The sequence below is a fragment of the Hemicordylus capensis genome, chromosome 2 (assembly GCF_027244095.1).
Source record: "Hemicordylus capensis ecotype Gifberg chromosome 2, rHemCap1.1.pri, whole genome shotgun sequence".
In the NCBI taxonomy this organism is placed as follows: Eukaryota; Metazoa; Chordata; class Lepidosauria; order Squamata; family Cordylidae; genus Hemicordylus; species Hemicordylus capensis.
Genome location: NC_069658.1, coordinates 229510878 through 229531103, shown reverse-complemented (window position 1 = coordinate 229531103; position 20226 = coordinate 229510878). Strand labels below are relative to the sequence as shown.

Below are 20226 nucleotides of genomic sequence, written 5' to 3'. Positions count from 1 at the left end.
AAATATAATACAAAAGTACAGATAATATAAAAATAAAATCTCTATTTAAAAATCCAATTTAAAAAATCCATAAAACACAAAGCATCAGCAAAAGCAATACTTTCATTCAGAGGCCTGTGTGAAGAGCCACATATTTACTTTTTTCCTAAAAAGTGTCAAAGAAGTCGCTGCCAGTCAGTGTAGCCAATACTGAGCTAGATTTAACAAAGGCAGTGAATCAATGGACATACGTACGTACTGGACCAAGGATCTGACTCGGTATGAGGCAGTTTCCTCTGGGACTTTCCTGCCCCGTTCCCTTTCTGATGCCTTTTTTCCTGCTCCCTGTTGGGAATCTCTCCTTCTGCCTGTCTCAGGTGCAAGGACTGTTGTCGGAAGCGGCCCCTGACTTCCCTGAGGCCGAGAAGGCTCCATCAAGCACCAGGCCGAGGCCTCTGTCCAAGGAGATCCCCAGGCAGGAGGGCAGCAGTGGGGTCACCTTGCTGGGTAAGGAGGTATGGGGCGGGTGCCCCCTTATTCCCACCCTCTCTCAGATACCCCCCTGAAGCAATGAGGCCTTTACTTCCCCTTTGTGCTTTTCTAGTGTTTGTATTATACATGTGATTGCTTCCTCCCTGTGTTCTGTATTAAGAAGCTGTGCAGGGGTCAAAACTTCACAGTCCCTGTTCTGCCGTTTGGTCTGAAAGGGATGTTTAAATTTTGGAGGGAAGAGAGGGTTTGATTGGTTTGGCTATAATTTAAAAACTGGAGGGAACTTGAGTTGATTTAGGTTGGTTTGTTTAGCAAGGTTGGAGTGGGGAAAGAGAATAAAAGGAGTCTTGCTCGCAGCAGAAAGTTAGTTAAAGCCCGAGGAAGAGTTTAAAGGCAGGAGTCTCTTCCAGCCCTACCTTCTGCCTGGGATTGAACCTGGGACCTTTTCCATGAAAGCACTCAGTGCCCCACTGAGCCATGACCTCATCTCCTAAGGGGAATCTCTTATGGCAGAGAGGGTTCCCATGTGTTCACCCATCCAAATTGAAATAAAAATGAACTCTGCTTAGCGAAGGAGACAATTCATGCTTACTACTGCAAGACTAATTCTCCATCCCAATTTATTTTTTCTTGGAAAAATCATCCCGAGAGGGCATTTTCCCAACTCTTCCCCCATTCCTTTTAAAATACCTTGCCCATTTTCCTGTCTGATAGGTTTGACAGAAGGAGAGCACCTGAAATCCTTGCCTTGCTTTTATGTTCACCAGAGTCTTTGGAGGGTGGGTGTGAATGCAGACCCTTTTCTCCAGCCTCTGACACAGTTGAAACAGATAATATATTGTGTTATGACAGTCATCAACCTGATGTGTCCCAAACTGCATTTTGAATAAAGCCAACATGAGAATTTTTTAACTCTAGGCTTGATTCTCTCTCTCTCTTTTATTCTCATACATCCTCCCGTCACTTTTGTGTCCTTGGCAGGTGCTGGAATGACGCTGCCAATGCATTCTCAGCCCTCACTTCTGCCTGGTGGGATGGAAGATGCTTCAAGCCCACTTAAGAAGGTAGGGGAGGGCTTGTTGGGAATGGAGAATGTGGGGTAGACAGACAAGCCCTATTCCTTGGACACCCCTCTGGGGCTGCAAGTGGCCCTCTTTCCTTTGGCTTCTGTCCAAGCTGCTGACTAGAAAGCCTTGAATCTTGTGAAGGTTGGAATGTGGCTAACCAGACAGGGAGACGCATTTGAAACGTTGCCTTCCGAGTATGGAGCAGGCAGGGAAGTGTGCCTCTTCCATCTTATGAGAGCATCTTTTCCAGGGGTGGTTGCTGGTATCTCCACTGTGTGGTTTTAGTTGCACCCCCTTTGTGACAGGCCACCATTGCCCCCCCACCTTATTTTTCTATTAAAACAATAACAATAGCTATTTTTGTTAAAAAGTGGGTCTATAAAAATAATAGATGACCCTGCAGGGAACATTCCCTGCCCTTCTCACAGCACCTTTCCTGAACGACTCTTGTGGATTCTGCTTCAAGGAAGGAACCTTCAGGGATGTGATAGAGGCATCCCACTCCAGGGCTGGTAGCTCCTCTGCTGTCAGGAAGAATGAAGGTCTTGGGCAAGGAGGACATCGGTCTGAGGAATAGGGAAATGCTCCTTTAGAAGGGATCCCTTGTGTGGATGATGAGCCCATATCCTCTCGCACGGGGGATACTCCTCTGGGGGGTGGGGGCCTCTTTGTAGTGGATGATTCTATCACTAGAGGTATAGAGAGATGTGTTTGTGACCCGCGTGTTGACCGCACGGTGACTTGCCTGCCTGGTGCAAATGTTGCGGACATCACACGGCATCTAGACAGGCTCCTAGGCAGTGCTGGGGAGGAGACAGCTGTCGTTTTGCACGTTGGCACCAACGATGTGGGGAAATGTAGTCGGGAGGTCCTGGAAGCCAAATTTAGGCTGATAGGTAGTGTTTGAAGTCCAGGACCTCCAAGGTAGCATTCTCAGAAATGCTACCTGTTCCACACGCAGGTACAGTGAGACAGGCAGAGCGGAGGGGTTTCAATGCGTGGATGAGACGTTGGTGCCGGGAGGAGGGGTTTAGATTAGTTAGGCACTGGGACACATCTTGGGGCAAGCAAGGCCTGAACAAAAGGGACGGGCTGCACTTGAACCAAGATGGAACCAGACTGCTGACGCTTAAAATCAAAAAGGTTGCAAAGCAGCTTTTAAAATGACACCTGGGGAATTTCTCAAAATGAGGCGTATGGTGAAAAGAAAGCTGAAAGGGAAAACCAGGAGAGTCACTTTGCTCCAGAGTGCATAGAGTTTACTCAAAACTACAATACTAGAAGCCCAGTTAGATTGTATACCCAAAAGGAGGAAAGATGCCACTAAGTCCAGGAGGATGCCAGCATGGCTCACGGGTAAAGTCAAAGAAGCTATAAAAGGGAAGAAGACTTCCTTCCGAAATTGGAAGGCCTGTCCAAATGAAGAGAATAGAAAGGAACACAAACTATGGCAAAAGAAATGCAAAGTGACAATAAGGGAGGCAAAAAGAGAGTTTGAGGAACATTTAGCCAAAAGTATCAAGGGAAATAACAAAAACTTCTTTGTTATGAAACAGGAAACCTGCCAGGGAGGCGGTTGGGCCATTAGACAATGAGGGAATGAAAGGGATTATTAAGGAGCATATGGAGGTTGCAGAGAAGCTAAATGAGTTCTTTGTGTCTGTCTTCACAGCAGAGGATACTGAGCATATACCTGTTCCTGAACCAGGCTGTTTAGGGATGGAGGCTAGAGAGCTGAGTCAGATAAAAGTGACAAGAGATGACGTACTAAACTGTCTGGAAAAACTGAAAGCTAACAAATCACCAGGGCCGGATGGCATCCATCCAAGAGTCCTCAAAGAACTCAAATGTCAAATTGCTGACCTCGTTGCTAAAATTTCCAACTTATCCCTGAAACCGGGTTCTGTACCAGAGGACTGGAAAGTAGCAAATATAACACTGATTTTCAAAAAGGAGGCCAGGGGCAATCCGGGAAATTACAGGCCAGTTAGCCTAATGTCAGTTCCAGGCAAATTGATGGAAAGCATCCCCAAGGATAAAATTGTAAAGCACATAGAAGAACAGGCCCTGCTGGGAGTGAGCCAGCATGGCTTCTACAAAGTTAAATCTTGCCTCACCAACCTTTTGGCCTTCTTTGAGAGTGTCAACGAGTGTGTGGATCAAGGTGATCCAGTTGACATAGTATACCTGGACTTCCAAAAAGCTTTTGACAAAGTTCCTCCTCAAAGACTCCTGAGGAAACTTAGCAGTCATGGGATAAGGGGACAAGTACATGTGTGGATTGCTAACTGGTTGAAAGACAGAAAACAGAGGGTAGGTATAAATGGAGAGTTTTCACAATGGAGGGAAATAAGAAGTGGGGTCCCCCAGGGATCTGTACTGGGACCAGTGCTTTTTAATTAATTCATCAATGATCTAGAAGCAGGGGTAAGTATCGAGGTGGCTGGATTTGCAGATGATACCAAACTCTTCCGGGTAGTGAAATCCAAAACGGATTGTGAGCAGCTCCAAAAGGATCTCTCCAAACTGGGGGAGTGGGCGACAAAATGGCAAATGCAGTTCCATGTTAGCAAGTGTAAAGTGGGACGAAAACCCCCAACTTCAGTATATGCTGATGGGATCTGAGCTGTCGGTGACTGACCAGGAGAGGGATCTTGGGGTCATGGTGGACAGCTCGTTGAAAGTGTCGACTCAATGTGCGGCAGCTGTGAAAAAGGCAAATTCAATGCTAGGGATCATTAGGAAGGGGATTGAAAATAAAACGGCTAATATTATAATGCCCTTATTCAAAACTATGGTGCGACCACACTTGGAGTACTGCGTACAATTCTGGACACCACATCTTAAAAAGGACATTGTTGAACTGGAGAAGGTGCAGAAGAGGGCAACCAAGATGATCAGTGGCGTAGAACACCTTTCTTATGAGGCTAGGCTACAACACCTCGGGCTTTTTAGTTTATAAAAAAAGACGACTGCGGGGAGACATGATAGAGGTCTATAAAATCATGCACGGTTTGGAGAAAGTGGAGAGAGAGAAATTCTTTTCCCTCTCAGAGAACACTAGAACCAGGGGTCACTCCATGAAATTGATTGCCAGGAGGTCTAGGACCAACAAACTGAAGTACTTTTTCACACAATGCGTGATCCACTTGTGGAACTCTCTACCACAGGATGTGCTGACAGCCAACAACCTGGATGGCTTTATGAGGGGTTTGGATAACTTCATGGAGAAGAGGTCCATCAATGGCTACTAGTCAGAGGGCTGTGGGCCCCCTCCGGTCTCAAAGGCAGGGTGGCTCTGAGAACCAGTTGAGGGGAGTTATGGCAGGAGAGAAGGCATGCCCTCTGCTCCTGCCTGTGGCTTCCAGCAGCATCTGGTGGGCCACTGTGCGAAACAGGATGCTGGACTAGATGGGCCTTGGGCCTGATCCAGCAGGGCTGTTCTTATGTTCTTATGCCTTCTGCGAGGGTGAACATGTTTCCTTCCTCTTTTCCAGGGCCAGGTGAGCTTTGAGGAGGTGGCTGTGCTTTTCACGGAAGAGGAGTGGGCTCTGCTGGATCTGGACCAGAGAACCCTGTACAGGGAAGTCATGCAGGAGAATAGGAGGAATGTGGCCTCTCTGGGTAAGACTCCTTGAAAGGGAAGAGTAAAAAGCCTGATTCAGACATGATGTTGTACAGCAGTCTGTACACTCATACATGTGTTTGTGTGAATGACTGGACCTTCATTCATGTTAAACGTGAACCTGGGTATGGGCGCCTCAATTGCATAGTATAACTAGGAAGGGTACTGATGTAGCTGTGTTCAAAACACAATGTTAATGACTTCTTGTGAATGGAGATCTTGCGAGAGAGAAATTGAGCTGGTCTGCTTAGTTGGTAAGAGTGCGGTACAGATATTGCCAAGGCACTGCGTTAGTGGTATCCTTGTTTGTGTCGAACTAGGAGCTGGAAGATTCGCTGAAGATTCGCTCTCAAATGCCCCTCAGCAACGAAGCTCCTTGGGTGACTCTCAACCAGTCATCTCTCAATCTCACCTACCTCATAGGGTTGTTGTGAGGGGAGAAAGTGTGGAATATAATGCAACAAATAAAACTCAACCCTGAGGATGCTCTGTCGGACAACCCCAAAGATATGGCACTGCCTTATGTGGATTTGGACCCTTCAGCCACCTCAATCAGTAGTGTCTACACTGACTGGCAGCAGCTCTTCAGAGTTTGGAAGAGGGTTTTCCCAGTCCTACCTGGAGATGCTGCCAGAGATTGAAACAGGGGCCTTGTGCATTTGAAGCAGATGCTCGGCCACTGAGCTCAGGAGACTGACAATCTGGAGGGAGAGAGATTTCAGCCTTCCAGAGCATCTTGGGAGAGGGAGATCCAGCATCTGTGCAGAGACTGGTCCTGCAGAAGGTTCCTCCTCTCAGCTACGTAATGGGACTCTCGCCTGGACAGGAGATTTCCAGCTAAGCCCTGTGAGTTGCCTGCGACCCAGCCCATCCCCCCTTCACTCCGCCCCAGAGAGGACCAGAGGAAGAGGCAAAGTACAGCCAAGATGCCACCCTTAAGATCACTCCTTGAATCTCAGACTTCCAATATCAGAATTATAAATGCAAACAGATATAAAAACAAAACTTACAACATACAAAACATACAACCCCCACCTTCTTTGTGAATAAGCCAAACACTATTTCAGTCTCCCCTTGAAGACAATATTTCGAAGATGAATAATATAAATGAAGTGGTTGTTTTGAAGTAGGAAGGGTTCCTGGAGTGGTAGCTTTGCATTAAAAAGAGACTTGCATTTTGGGCGGTATATAAATGTGTTAAATAAAAATAAAGTCAGGCTCTCCAGGGTACAGACACAGAAGGAACTTTGAATCATGAGCTGACCACATTTTCAAACTGCCAGCCCCATGGCTGTGCTGTCTAGAAACTTTAAAAAAAAATTAAAGTTGCATTTAGAAAAGCAAGATAGAGCCAGTCTTTCTGGAGACTGGACTAGAAATGTTTGAGAACCCTGGATACTTTAAGAGCCACTTTTTAGTGCACACTAGAGCTAGCCTTTTGGGGCTGAGAAGGAGAGAGAGAGAGAGTTATTCAAGCCTTGATTGGTTATAGATTGTTTAATTTCAATTAAATTCAATTTCAGTTAATTACTTTCAAGCACGATATGTTTTAATCCATGCATTTTATTTTAATGCACATCTTTTTTGTAAAGGTAAGTTATTCTTTTTATGAAAGTCTTTTTCAATGTATATTTGTTTTTCTCTTCCATGAAGACCCTATGTAATGCTACCAAACCTCGTCTATAGTCCAGATTAGACACGGATGCTCTTCTGGTTCTGACGGGGTGTTTGTTTCAAGAAAACAGGCTGTAATTGAGATCAAACAAGTTCCCAGCAGCTTTGCCACCCTTTCTTGAAAGAATCTCATCTTTCAGACAAAATAATCAAGAGGGAGCTCCTGTGTTTCTAGATTCTGAGAAAGCATTTGATCAAGTTGATCCACTACACTTGTTTCAGACATTCGAAGCATTTGGACTTGCAGGGAATTTCACTAATTTGATAAAGCTTATGTATGAAAAAACATTTAGTTGGATCTTGGCAATGGTATACTGTCAAATGTATTTCATTTGGAAAGAGGAATAAGTCAAGGTTGCTCATGTTGGGGGAAATTTACCCCTAGAGGTTCTTTAGTAAGCAGGGGCCACACCATCTTGTCAGATTCAAAGCTTTATTGATCACGACATGCCAGGCTATCAATCATGAAGTGAGACAGTCCCAATTATGTGCGGATACCAAATATATAAGCAGAAGTCGTATTAATTATGCAAATAATAGGATCCAAATAATAGGATGGTAGCAAGGCTACCATCTTGCTGGGCACCCCTAAGGGTGAGAGTCTGGGGTTCTTGCCTGACTGCCCCCTTCTCCTTTTGCCCCCCCCGATTCCATCTGCCTCCCTCACCCCTGGACTGGTGGAGATGTTGTGGTGCCTTGCAGGACCGAGGCCAAGCCCAAGGTGACTTGGCAGTTTTCCACCCTGGTTCCACCAGCTGGGCTTTTGGCCCAGGACTTACAAAGAAGGAAGTTGCCAGCGGTGGTGGGGCCGCCACCGAAGGGGAGACACCAAAGGGGGTTGTCTCTTTGGGGGAGCCACTTTGGGGGAGTAACGAGGGCGAGGGAATATACGTACAGTGCTCTTACCAAGTAAGCAAACCAGCTCGATCTCTCTCTCACTAGATCTCCATTCCCACAAAGTCATTCACATGGTGTGTTGAACACAGATTGGGGATTCTGTTGGTGTACTGATCACCCCGCTGCTCAACTGATTCTCTAACTGAGCTGTCCAAGCTGGTCTCGGAGTTGGTGTTGGAGTGTCCCAGGCTTTTGGTCCTGGGGGACTTCCATATCCACTTTGGGGCTGGCTTGCCTGGTGTGGAGGAATGAGGAGTCTAATTTCTATGCCTTCCGTTTCTAATCAGCTCCCGGAGGTGCTCTGCTGTGATGCCCTCAGTGGGTTCTTTGTGAATAAAATCTCCTGTATTCGGGCTGACTTGGATTCCACATTTTCTGCAGGGTCTATGGAGGAAGTGTCCAGCAATCCTTCTTGCAGTGTTAGGTTGGATCAATTTCAATCTGTGATTCCTGAGGAAGTGGACAAGCTGCTTGGAGCGGTGCATACCATCTCTTGTTCTCTGTACCCTTGCCCAACTTGGCTGTTTCCATCTAGCAGAGAGATTATTCAAGGAGGCCTGGTGAATATCATAAATGCATCGCTGAGGGAGGGTAAGGTGCCTCCATGCTTGAAGGAGGCAATCATTAGACCTATTCTTTTTTCCCCCCAAATTCAATTTTTTATTGATTTTAACAATAGTAATGATATCATTCATAACAAATAAACAAAAGTGGACTTCCCGCACACATCTCTTCGTGAATCATCAGCTATAAAGTTTGCCCTTGCTATAATAATAATTCAAAACATAAATTTAAACCCTTACAAACACAGTTAATCTACCCAACCCGCAGTTTTTACTTAATTTCAAACCCTGCTGTAAAGTCCATAGTAGGAAAATAGTTCTTTAGATACAACAAAAATGGTTTCCAATCTTCTTGAAAACATTCTAAATTTTGGTCTCTTATCAGTGTTGTAAGTTTTGCCATCTCCGCATATTCCAAAATTTTTATCAGCAAATCTTCTTTTGAAGGCAGTTCATTACTCTTCCATTTCTGTGCATATATTATTCTGGCTGCCATAGAAGCGTACATTAAAAATGTTAAATTAGTTGTAGAAATTGCATCTTGTGTTATTCCCAGCAGGAAGGATTCTGGCTTCTTAGGAAATGTCATTTAAAATATTTTCTTTAACTCATTATATATCATATCCCAATAGGCTTTAGCCTTCCCACAGGTCCACCACATATTAAAAATAGTGCCTTCAGAATGTCCACACTTCCAACATTTGTTTGGAACATTTTTATACATTAATGCCAAGTTTTTGGTGTCAGATACCCAGAGGCGTAACTAGGGAAAACGGCGCCCGGGGCAAGCACTGAAATTGCGCCCCGCCCTTAGCTAAGCAGGGTCCACCCTGGTTTGCATTTGAATGGGAGACTAGAAGTGTGAGCACTGGAAGATATTCCCCTCAAGAGATGGAGCCACTCTAGGAAGAGCATCTAGGTCCAAAGTTCCCTCCATGGCAGCATCTCCAAGATAGGGCTGCAAGAGACTCCTGCCTGCAACCTTGGAGAAGCTGCTACCAGACTGGGTAGACAATACTGAGCTAGATAGACCAATGGTCTGACTCAGTATATGGCAGCTTCCTATGTTCCTAAATACTACTGCAGCACACACACAAGACACCTGTCCCATCCTGACACTCAGCCAACTTCCATAATCAAGATCCTACACACACACACACACACCACAACAACTGCCTACTCCTAGATTTACAAGGAATACAAGCCACACCTAATGGCACAGCAGGGAAGTAACTTGCCTAGGGAGCAAAAGGTTGCGGGTTCGAATGGAAACACCTATATCGGGCAGCAGTGATATATGAAGATGCTGAAAGGCAACATTTCATACTACGTGGAAGGAGGCAATGGTAAACCGCTCCTGTATTCTACCAAAGAAAACCACAGGGTTCTGTGGGTGTCAGGAGTCAAAACCAACTATACATCATTTTGTAATAATTTTCTTTTAAAGCATAACATGCAGTGAATTTTAAATCAGTTTTCCATAATTTTTCCCAGGCTGCCATTTCTATATTACACCCCACATCTTGAGCCCACTTTATCATGGTCGTTTTAACCACTTCCTCTCTTGTCTCTTCCAGAAGTAGAAGTTTATACATTTTAGAAACTAATTTTTCATCATTTTCACATAATTCCTTCTCATAGCTCGAGATCTGATCCTCAAATCCAACTTTAAAATCCTTCTTATATATCTCATTTAACTGATCATACTGAAACCAATCTCTAACCAAATTTTGTACTTCAGTAAAACTTTTTAACTTACAGTCCTTTTCCTGAAAATATAACAAATCCCTATAGGTACCCCAATGCAGTTGCATATTTACTTCTTTATGTGATAAAGCTTCAGTCAGAGATATCCATAACGGAGCTTTAGGTTCCAATCAATTTTTATATTTTAGCCACACCCTCATTAAACTCCTTCTTACATAGTGGTTCAAAAAATCTTTATGTATTTTGCTTTTTTCATACCACAGATATGAATGCCATCCAAACCTTGTATCAAATCCTTCCAAATCAAGTATTCTAGGGTTTCTTAATGTTATCCATTCTTTTAGCCACGTCAAACAAACAGCATCAAAATACAACCTTAAGTCCAGTAAAGTAAGACCACCTCTTTCCTTTGCATCTGTTAAATTCTTAAAATTAATTCTTGGTCTTTTCCCTTGCCAAACAAACTTAGTTATATCCTTCTGCCATTGCTTAAAACAAGTTAAAGTATTGATTATAGGAATAGTCTGAAAGAGAAATAACATTTTAGGCAAGACATTCATTTTCACCACTGAGATTCTCCCCATTAATGACAAGTTCAATTTAGACCATCTTTGTAAATCAATTTTCACTGTATTCCATATTTTAACAGAATTATTTGTAAACAACAAAGAATTATTGTTTGTTAATCAGACCCCCAAGTATTTGATTTTCTTCTCCACTTTCAGCTCACTTATTTCCGAGAATCTGTCCTTAGATTTCGGTGCCTCCTTTCCCTTTGAGCTCTTCTTGAGCTTCTTGCGCTTTGAGCGATGAGTGACGGGCGCGGAAGCGGTTGCCACAGCCCACTCATCTCGGCAGATCGCTGGCGCCACTGAATCTTCCGACAGGGAGGGGGAGACCCCCCCTTCGGGGCGAGCTGAATCGGCAGCCATAGCGGCCCGAAAATTAATCGCCGCAGGAGAAGAGCCGCAAGCGACTGGCGCGAGCAAACCAGTCCTCACAACCTCAGAAATAATACTGCCCTGACTGGAACAGCCCAGGGCAGGAAGAGCTATTTAATACCCTGACCAGACCAGCTCAGGATAAAATTAAAAGGAGGACAGATCTAGAAGCAGTTGAAAGGAGCAAAGCAGCCAGAGCAAACAAACAAAGCACCTGCCGGAGCGAGACAGGGCAAAGCCTGAAGCCTGAGGGGATTGCCCCTCCCTCCTGCTGCAGGAGGAAAAGCTCTCTGATTGGCCCTGTCTGGGAGCAGGAGGTCGTGACAACCCATGATGCTCTCGGATGCCATCCTCTTCTGAGGGAGAATTTCCTCCCTACGAGAGTTAATAAGCCATGAAGGACAAGGGTCAAGCATGCACCTGGTTGGCCGAACCCGACTAAACACCTTGTCCACATCCTCGGGGAGCAATCATTGGGGACTTGTATCCCACACTTCATCCGTACAGCCCAGAGTGATGTACATGGCTATACAACACCTGTGAGATAGAAGTGATCGGCCCAGAGTCGCCTAGGGAGTTTTGTGGTTGAATAGGGATTTCAACTCAGGCCTCTTCAGCTTAGCTCAGCATTTTAACCACTACACCATTTATAGAAGATACATTCTTTTTCCCTTCTGCACATGACCCGCCCTGCAGCACAATAAGGCCATTGTGTACCATTGGTAACTGCAGCAGCCCCCCAAAAAACCATGATAGAGTCAGTTTCTCAACGACACCCATTCTCTGTTATTTGCATTAGTGATGGAACCTCTTGCTAAATCTATCAGAGATGAGATGCTTTCAGGAGTAAAATTAGGAAATCAGGTATAAAATTGTACACAGATGATATGGACTTTACTTTGTCTACTAGGAGAAACACTTTCCCTGTGTTCTTTAAAATGTTAATGTATTTTAGATCTGTCTGGCTATAAAATCATCAATTGCATTAAATCAGGATGGTGAAATACACATTTCAGCAAAGGTATCACAAAGCCTGTATGGTGTAGTGGTTAAAATGCTGAGCTGAGCAGAAGAGGCCTGAGTTGAAATCCCTGTTCAACCACAAAACTCCCTCGGCGACGCTGGGCCGATCACTTCTATCTCAGCCTAATCAATCTCACAGGTGTTGTATAGCCATGTACATCACTCTGGGCTGTACGGATGAAGTGTGGGATACAAGTCCCCAATGATTGCTCCCCGAGGATGTGGACAAGGTGTTTAGTCGAGTTCGGCCAACCAGGTGCATGCTTGACCCTTGTCCTTCATGGCTTATTAACTCTCGTAGGGAGGAAATCTTTAGGTGGGTCCAGCAGGTCTAATTGTCTCATAGAGAGAGAGAGAGAGAGAGAGAGAGAGAGAGAGAGAGAGAGAGAGAGAGAGGTGTCTCGGCTCCATTGAAGGAAGCTATTATTCGACCACTCCTAAGAAACCCAGTCTGGACCCAGAGGATGTAAACAACTATAGGCCTGTTGCCAATATTCCCTTCCTGGAGAAGGTGCTTGAGCATATATTAGCTGACCAGCTCCAGAAACTCAGGCCCGGCTTTGGAACAGAAGGGGATTTGGTCACCCTGTGCTCATCCTATGCTCGGGGGTGGGGGGGAGAGTAAAGGTAAAGTGTGCCGTCGAGTCAGTGTCGACTTCTGCTGCCCACAGAGCCCTGTGGTTTTTCTTTGGTAAAATACAGGAGGAGTTTACCATTGCCATCTCCTGTGCAGTATGAGATGATGGCTTTCAGCATCTTCCTATTTCACTGCTGCCTGATATCGGTGTTTCACCAGCAGGGATTCAAATCAGCAACCTCTGGCTTGCTAGTCAAGTCATTTCCCTGCTGCTCCATGCAACCCTGTTAATTCTTTAGGATCTCCCAGAAGCTGGCATCCTTTTGGAAAGTCTGACTGAAACTCAATCCAGACAAGGCAGAAGTACAGTAGGTTGGTGGTTCCTCTGCCCCAGTGAATGATGTTCAGCCTGTTCTAGGTGGGGTTGCACTCCCCCTGCAGGACCAGGTTTGCAGCTTAGGGGTGCTCACCGATCCAGCTTTGTCACTAGAGACTCAAGTGGCCTCCGTGGCTTGGAGCACCTTTTATCAGCTTCGGCTGATATGCGAACTGCCATCCTGCCTGGATAGAGATGGCCTGGCCACAGTTACTTACTCATGCTCTGATTAAACCTCTCGCTTGAATTACTGCAATGCATTGTACATGGGGCTGCCTTTGCAAACAGCCCAGAAACTGCAGCTGGTACAAAATGAGGCTGCAAGATTATTAAAAGGGACTGGATGTTTTGAGCACATCATGCCAGTGCCTCGTGAGTTGCATTGGCACCCAGTCCACTGCTAGGCCAAATTCAAACTTGTGAAGCCCTAAATGGCTTGGGGCTGGGTTACCTGAGGGAGCACCTTGCCCCTTATGTCCCCACCTGAGCCATAAGATCTTCTTCTAAGGCCCTGCTCCAGGTGCCCCTGCCCAATGCAGTGAGGGGCGTGACTCATAAGGGGGAGGGCCTTTTTGGTGCTTGCACCCCATTTATGGAATGCTATTGCTACTACTACGAATATTTACGCTCTCCAAACCAAAGTTCTCAAAGCAGTTGACACAGAAAAATAAAAATTACATAGAAAAGCTGGTCCGCTGTAGACATGTGCACGGTCCGGAGCAGTCCGGACCGGCACCGAAGGGGGGCCTTCCTTTTAGGGCGGGGAGGGCTTGCTTACCCCTCCCGCCTCTTTGCCCCCGCCAGCGCCCGTATTTAACAGAATAACGGGGCGCTGGAAACCAGCCGCCCCCCCGCCGCCCCCCCGCCGTGAGCAGATTTAGCCCAAAAACTACCGATACCACTGCCGCTGCCGCCGTCGCCCACCAGCCCTCCCTCCCTCCCAGCCGCCCGCCCGCCCGAGTCCTCACCCGATGCTTTGTAAATAACAAGAGGAGCTACCGAACAGAGCTCCTCTCGCTAGGAAGTCCTGCAGCATACTGAAGTTTTGCGCGCGCGCGCGCATGCGCACACCGCAAAGGACACCGAGGCCCGGTCTACCCGGCCTTTTCCCGGCAGGTAGACCGGGCCTCCGGCGATCGGCGTCCTTTGCGGCGCACACATGTTCTCGCGCGCAAAGCTTCAGTATGCTGCAGGACTTCCTAGCGAGAGGAGCTCTGTTCGGTAGCTCCTCTCGTTATTTACAAAGCATTGGGTGAGGACTCGGGCGGGTGGGCGGCTGGGAGGGAGGGCTGGCGGGCGACGGCGGTGGCGGCAGTGGTATCGGTAGTTTTTGGGATAAATCTGCTTGCGGCGGGGGGGGCTGGTTTCCAGCGCCCCATTATTCTGTTAAATACGGGCGCTGGAGGGAGCAAAGAGGCAGGAGGGGTAAGCAAGCCCTCCCGCCCTTAAAGACGTACCCCACACCCGGACCCGAACCAGCCAGGGCCGAACCGGTCCGGCAGTTCGGCCATTCTTTAGAATGGCCGCCGGACCGGTTCGGACACACCCCAGTCCGCTGTCCCCAAAGTGCTCACAATCTAAAAGGAAATATAAGGCATATACCAGCAACAGACACTGGAGGGATGCTGTGCTGGGCTTGGGTAGGATAGCCTCCCCAGTGAGGTTCGCCTGGCTTCATCACTTTGTTCTTTTAGATACCAAGTAAAGACCCTTTTGTTCATCCAGGCATTTCAAATTCTTGTTTTCAGATGAGATTTCATTTCATTTGTAACTCATTTTAAAATGAAGTTCTTAACTGCTTTGTATTGTATTTTGTATTTTCTTCCTCCTTTTTTTTGTCTGTTATGATATAATTTGTTGTTTTTTATTGTATGTTTTAATCCTGTATTGTGAGCCACCCAAAGAACAATTTGTTATGGGGCAGCTAACAAATCAAGATCTTCTCTGTTTATTGATATTATTATTATTAATAATTATTATTATTATTAATTTACACAGTCAGACAGGTGTTATTGACTGGTTTGTTTTATCCAGACATTGAGTCCTTCCCAAGGACCTGGGATGGCTGAAGTTTGTTGTCAGTGTTGTTGCTGTTATTATTATAGAAATTGTCGCAGGATATAGGCTGTTCCCAGTAAAGCTGCTTTTTGTAATTGGCTGATGGTGATTTCTGTGGCCCCTATGGTGTTGAGCTGCTCTTCAAGATGTTTTGGAATTGTACCTAGGGTGCTAATTACTACTGGGATTATATTGGGCTTTTTCTGCCACAGCCTTTCAATTTCAATTTTTAGATCTTTGTATTTTGTGATTTTTTTCATTTTTTAAAAAAATTCTAATCTGCTATCCCCTGGTATTGCTATGTCGATTATTTTAACTTGTTTTTCTTTCTTCTCAACTACAGTTATATCTGGTGTGTTGTGTGGCAGATGTTTGTCTGTAGTCAGAAGTCCCATAATATTTTTACATCTTCATTTTCTACAACTTTTTCAATTTTATGGTCCCACCAGTTTTTGGCTACAGGTAGCTTGTATTTTTTGCAGATGTTCCAGTGTATCATCCCTGCTACCTTGTCATGCCTTTGTTTGTAGTCAGTCTGTGCGATCTTTTTACAACAGCTGATTAGGTGGTCCACTGTTTCATCTGCTTCTTTACAAAGGCGGCACTTGCTGTTTGTTCTTGATTTGTCTACTTTTGCTCTTATTGCATTTGTTTTTAGTGCCTGTTCTTGTGCAGCCAGTATTAAACCCTCTGTTTCTTTCTTCAAGTTGCCATTCTTAAGCCATTGCCAGGTCTTGGTGATGTTTGATTTTCCTGTTATACTGTGCAAGTATTGATTATGCAATGGCTTATTTTTCTGCTCAGTTCTTTACTTGTTCTATCACACCAAACAAGGTGGCCTCAGAGCCAGTGTTGAAAATATCCCGGGGGACTTCAATACTGCCCTTTGGCTACCTCTGTCAACCCAGGGAGGGAGGGAGGCAGTAAGGCACCAGGTGTGCAAGGTATGCAAATATGAAGTACAGACACGGCAAACTGAGAGAATTCCCAGCTGGGTACCCAGTGAACAAGGTGAAATCCTGATTGTGACACCCACCCACCCATTGATCCTGTGTTGCAGCTTGCTTGAGAATCTGGAGGATGACAGCTAGGCCTCTGCCTGCCACATCCACCCATGTCTTGGTAACGCAGAACAGTCTGGATTTCTTCTTCCTACCTAAAAAAAAAAAAAAAAAAATTAGTGGAGATTGATCAGTGATTGGATACTCAATTTCCATCCCAGGCTCTGACCAATTTTCTCTCTTTATTCCAGCAGACAACAGTGGGGAGAGGAATACGGAGAGAATTTGCAGTGGAGGATTGTCGGTTGATGTCAGCAGTAAAAATAGATGGAAACAGAGAATGAACACTGAAGCAAAAGAGAAGAAAATGAATGGATCTTCTGTTTCTCATCATGGAGAAATCCATGACCCAAATTTTCAACCTCAGTGGGAAATGCACATAGGAGAGAAACCATATAAATACTTGAAGTGTAGAAAGAGCTTCATTGAGAGCAGAACATTTACTATACATCAAAGAACCCATACTAGAAAGAAACAGTATAAATGCTTGGAGTATTGGAAGAGCTTCATTTGGAGCAAAAAACATACTAGCCATCAAAGGACCAAAACTGGAAAGAAAACATATACCTGTTTGGAGTGTCAAAGGAGTTTCAGCCAAAGTGGAAACCTCACTTCCCATCAGAGAACCCATACAAGGGAGAAAACCTATAAATGCTTGGAGTGTAGAAAGAGCTTCAGTGAGAGTGGAAGTCTTACTAGGCATCAAAGAACCCATACTGGAGAGAAGCCATATAAATGCTTGGAGTGTGGAAAGAGCTTCACTCAGATTGGAAATCTTACTAGGCATCAAAGAAACCATACTGGAGAGAAACCATATAAATGCTTGGAGTGTGGAAAGAGCTTCAGTCGGAGCGGAAGTCTTACTAGCCATCAAAGAACCCATACTGGAGATAAACCATATAAATGCTTGGAGTGTGGAAAGAGCTTCAGTGAGAGAGGAAATCTTACTAGCCATCAAAGAACCCATACTGGAGAAAAACCATATAAATGCTTGAAGTGTGGAAAGAGCTTCAGTGAGAGCGGAAGTCTTACTAGCCATCAAACAACCCATACTGGAGAGAAAACATATAAATGCTTCATATGTGGAAAGAGCTTCAATAAGAGCGGAAATCTTACTAGCCATCAAAGAACCCATACTGGAGAGAAACCGTATAAATGCTTGGAGTGTGGAAAGAGCTTCAGTCGGAGTGGACATCTTACTAGCCATCAAAGAACCCATACTGGAGAGAAACCATATAAATGCTTGGAGTGTGGAAAGAGCTTCAGTGAGAGAGGACATCTTACTAGCCATCAAAGAACCCATACTGGAGACAAGCCATATAAATGCTTGGAGTGTGGAACGAGCTTCAGTAGGAGCGGAAGTCTTACCAGCCATCAAAGAACCCATACTGGAGAGAAAACATATAAATGCTTCATGTGTGGAAAGAGCTTCAATAGGAGTGGAAGTCTTACTAGCCATCAAAGAACCCATACTGGAGAGAAACCATATAAATGCTTGGAGTGTGGAAAGAGCTTCAGTGAGAGACGGCATCTTACTAGCCATCAAAGAACCCATACTGGAGAAAAACCATATAAATGCTTGGAGTGTGGAAAGAGCTTCAGTGAGAGAGGACATCTTACTAGACATCAAAGAACCCATACTGGAGAAAAACCATATAAATGTTTGGAGTGTGGAAAAAGCTTCATCCAGATTGGACATCTTACTAGCCATCAAAGAACCCATACTGGAAAGAAGCCATATAAATGCTTGGAGTGTGGAAAGAGCTTCAGAAGGAAAGACTATCTTACTAGCCATCAAAGAACCCATACTGGAGAAAAAGCATATAAATGCTCGGAGTGTGGAAAGAGCTTCAGTCAGAGCAGAGCACTTACTAGCCATCAAAGAATCCATACTGGAGAGAAACCATATAAATGCTTGGAGTGTGGAAAGAGCTTCAGTGAGAGCGGAAGTCTTACTAGCCATCAAAGAACCCATACTGGAGAGAAACCATATAAATGCTTGGAGTGTGGAAAGAGCTTCAGTGAGAGCGGAAGTCTTACTAGCCATCAAAGAACCCATACTGGAGAGAAACCGTATAAATGCTTGGAGTGTGGAAAGAGCTTCAGTATGAGCGGACATCTTACTAGGCATGAAAGAACCCATACTGGAGAGAGGCCATATAAATGCTTTGAGTGTGGAAAGAGCTTCAGTGAGAGTGGAAGTCTTACTAGCCATCATAGAATCCATACTGGAGAGAAGCCATATAAATGCTTGGAGTGTGGAAAGAGCTTCAGTGAGAGTGGAAGTCTTACTAGCCATCAAAGAACCCATACTGGAGAGAAACCATATAAATGCTTGCAGTGTGGGAAGAGCTTCAGTGAGAGCGGAAGTCTTACTAGCCATCAAAGAATCCATACTGGAGAGAAACCATATAAATGCTTGGAGTGTGGGAAGAGCTTCAGTATGCGCGGAAGTTTTACTAGCCATCAAGGAACCCATACTGGAGAGAAGCCATATAAATGACTGGACTGTGGAAAGAGCTTAAGTCAGAGCGGAATACTTATTAACCATCAGGATGCTTGAGGTACAACTGTTGAATAGGGATTATCCTTGGCATATTATTAAGAGAGCAAGACAACGTGCAGACAGTATCACAATATCTAGAGAAGACATTTATTTCAGATTAAAGAAAAGTCTACACAACGCAGGATCACATGGGGACTGAATTATTCTTCATTAAGTAATAAAGTTTAAATAGTGGTTCTCAAATATTGGCCATTGGTTAACATTATTCCAGGTTGTGAGGAACCACTGTTGATTGGCTTTAGAAAAAGTAAGTCTCTTTAATTATTTGATTCACTCTGATATGCCACAGGATAAGTCTGCTATGTCAAGGGCCATTTTAAATGTGGTACCTGCGCAGCGTGTAAATTTTCGTTGCCCACAGGGGCGTAGCTATAAATGGGCGAAAAGGTTCAAAGAAGCCAAGCCATGCCCAATCAGGAGCTGCCATTCGCAGCCCTGACACGCCCTCCGCGTCTGACGTAAGATGCAGGGGCGGTAGTTTCGCTCCCGAGTGGGGGCCGCGCGGCCCTATCAGGAGCTAGTTAGGCTGGTGCTGCATTCGCAGAGCCAGCCAGGAGTGGCTCTTCCATGCAGGGAAGAGTACGCCTCTCCTGGCTGGCGCTAGGAACGCAGCTCCAGCCTAACTAGCTCCTGAAGGCGCCGCTCGGCCCCTTTGGGAGCTAAGACTTGTGCTGCGTTCTCAAAGCAGCCCAGACGCGGATCTTCCCTGCAGGGAAGAGCCGCTCCTGGGCTGCGCTGCGAACGCAGCACCAGCCTTTGTCTAACTGCCAAAGGGGCCACATGGCCCCTTCAGCAGTTAAGCTGCTTCGGAGCTATCGGGGCGCCCGCCGTGGCCGCACATGGGCCGCTGGCGGGCTAGCTACGCCCCTAGTTGCCCACTAAAGTTTTTCAACATCTTACTAGCAATTATGTTAAGCCTTTGGAAGAATTATCAAACTGTAATTCTGCTTACTAGCTGAACCCGCACAGAGCTTCTGTGCCGTAGTTTACTTACTTTTTGGAGTTGTGTTGTGAGAATTTGGCTGGTTGTTCAGTTGTTTCTTTATTTTCCCAAGTGTCTTCGTTGTCTTTTTGCAGTTCGTTCTGAGCATCAGTGCACTTTTGTTTTTGGATTCTTTGAGGGAGGTTGGTGTTTCAAGTATTTTCTTAGGTTTTTTTCCTTGTCCCTGCTGTTTTGTGGGGTTTTTTTTTCTCCCCCTCTTAGCAGGGTCAGGTAGTAGCTAGATATTATTTGTTTTTGTGGGGAGTGTGACTACTGTAGACCCTGTAATTTTTATTTTTTAATTACTTTTAATTTTGGTGGTAAGACTGGCTACCCTTGTCCCTCACAGTCCAGTGTTTTGGTTTCCATCCACCTCGCCCCTTGCCCCAGTGTTGTCCTTAAAAGCCTGCCCCCCCCGTTTGTCTTTTTTTGGTCTCGCCTTCCATCCCCCCGCCTACTGCCCCAGTGACTTGCCTTCCATCCCGCCACCTATTGCCCCATTGTCTTGCCTTCCATCCCCCCAACTATTGCCCCAGTGTCTCACCTTCCATGCCCACAACTATTGCCTCATTGTCTTGCCTTCCATCCCCCCTACTATTGCCGCATTGTATTGCCATCCCCCGAACTTCCATCCCCTA

The 20226-nt window shown here is 45.4% G+C and overlaps 1 protein-coding gene across 1 annotated transcript in view; it reads left to right on the top strand.

The window, feature by feature from the left end:
- The window catches only part of LOC128341618 (zinc finger protein 420-like), a 36283-nt gene extending 17430 nt beyond the window's left edge, over nt 1-18853 (top strand). The window contains exons 5-8 of the mRNA XM_053287954.1: nt 357-486; nt 1453-1535; nt 5036-5162; nt 16232-18853. Of these exons, the coding sequence (XP_053143929.1) occupies nt 357-486; nt 1453-1535; nt 5036-5162; nt 16232-18543 (2652 nt within the window). The 3' untranslated portion in view covers nt 18544-18853. The remainder of the gene's footprint in view (nt 1-356; nt 487-1452; nt 1536-5035; nt 5163-16231) is intronic.
- Nucleotides 18854-20226: the final 1373 nt, after the last annotated feature.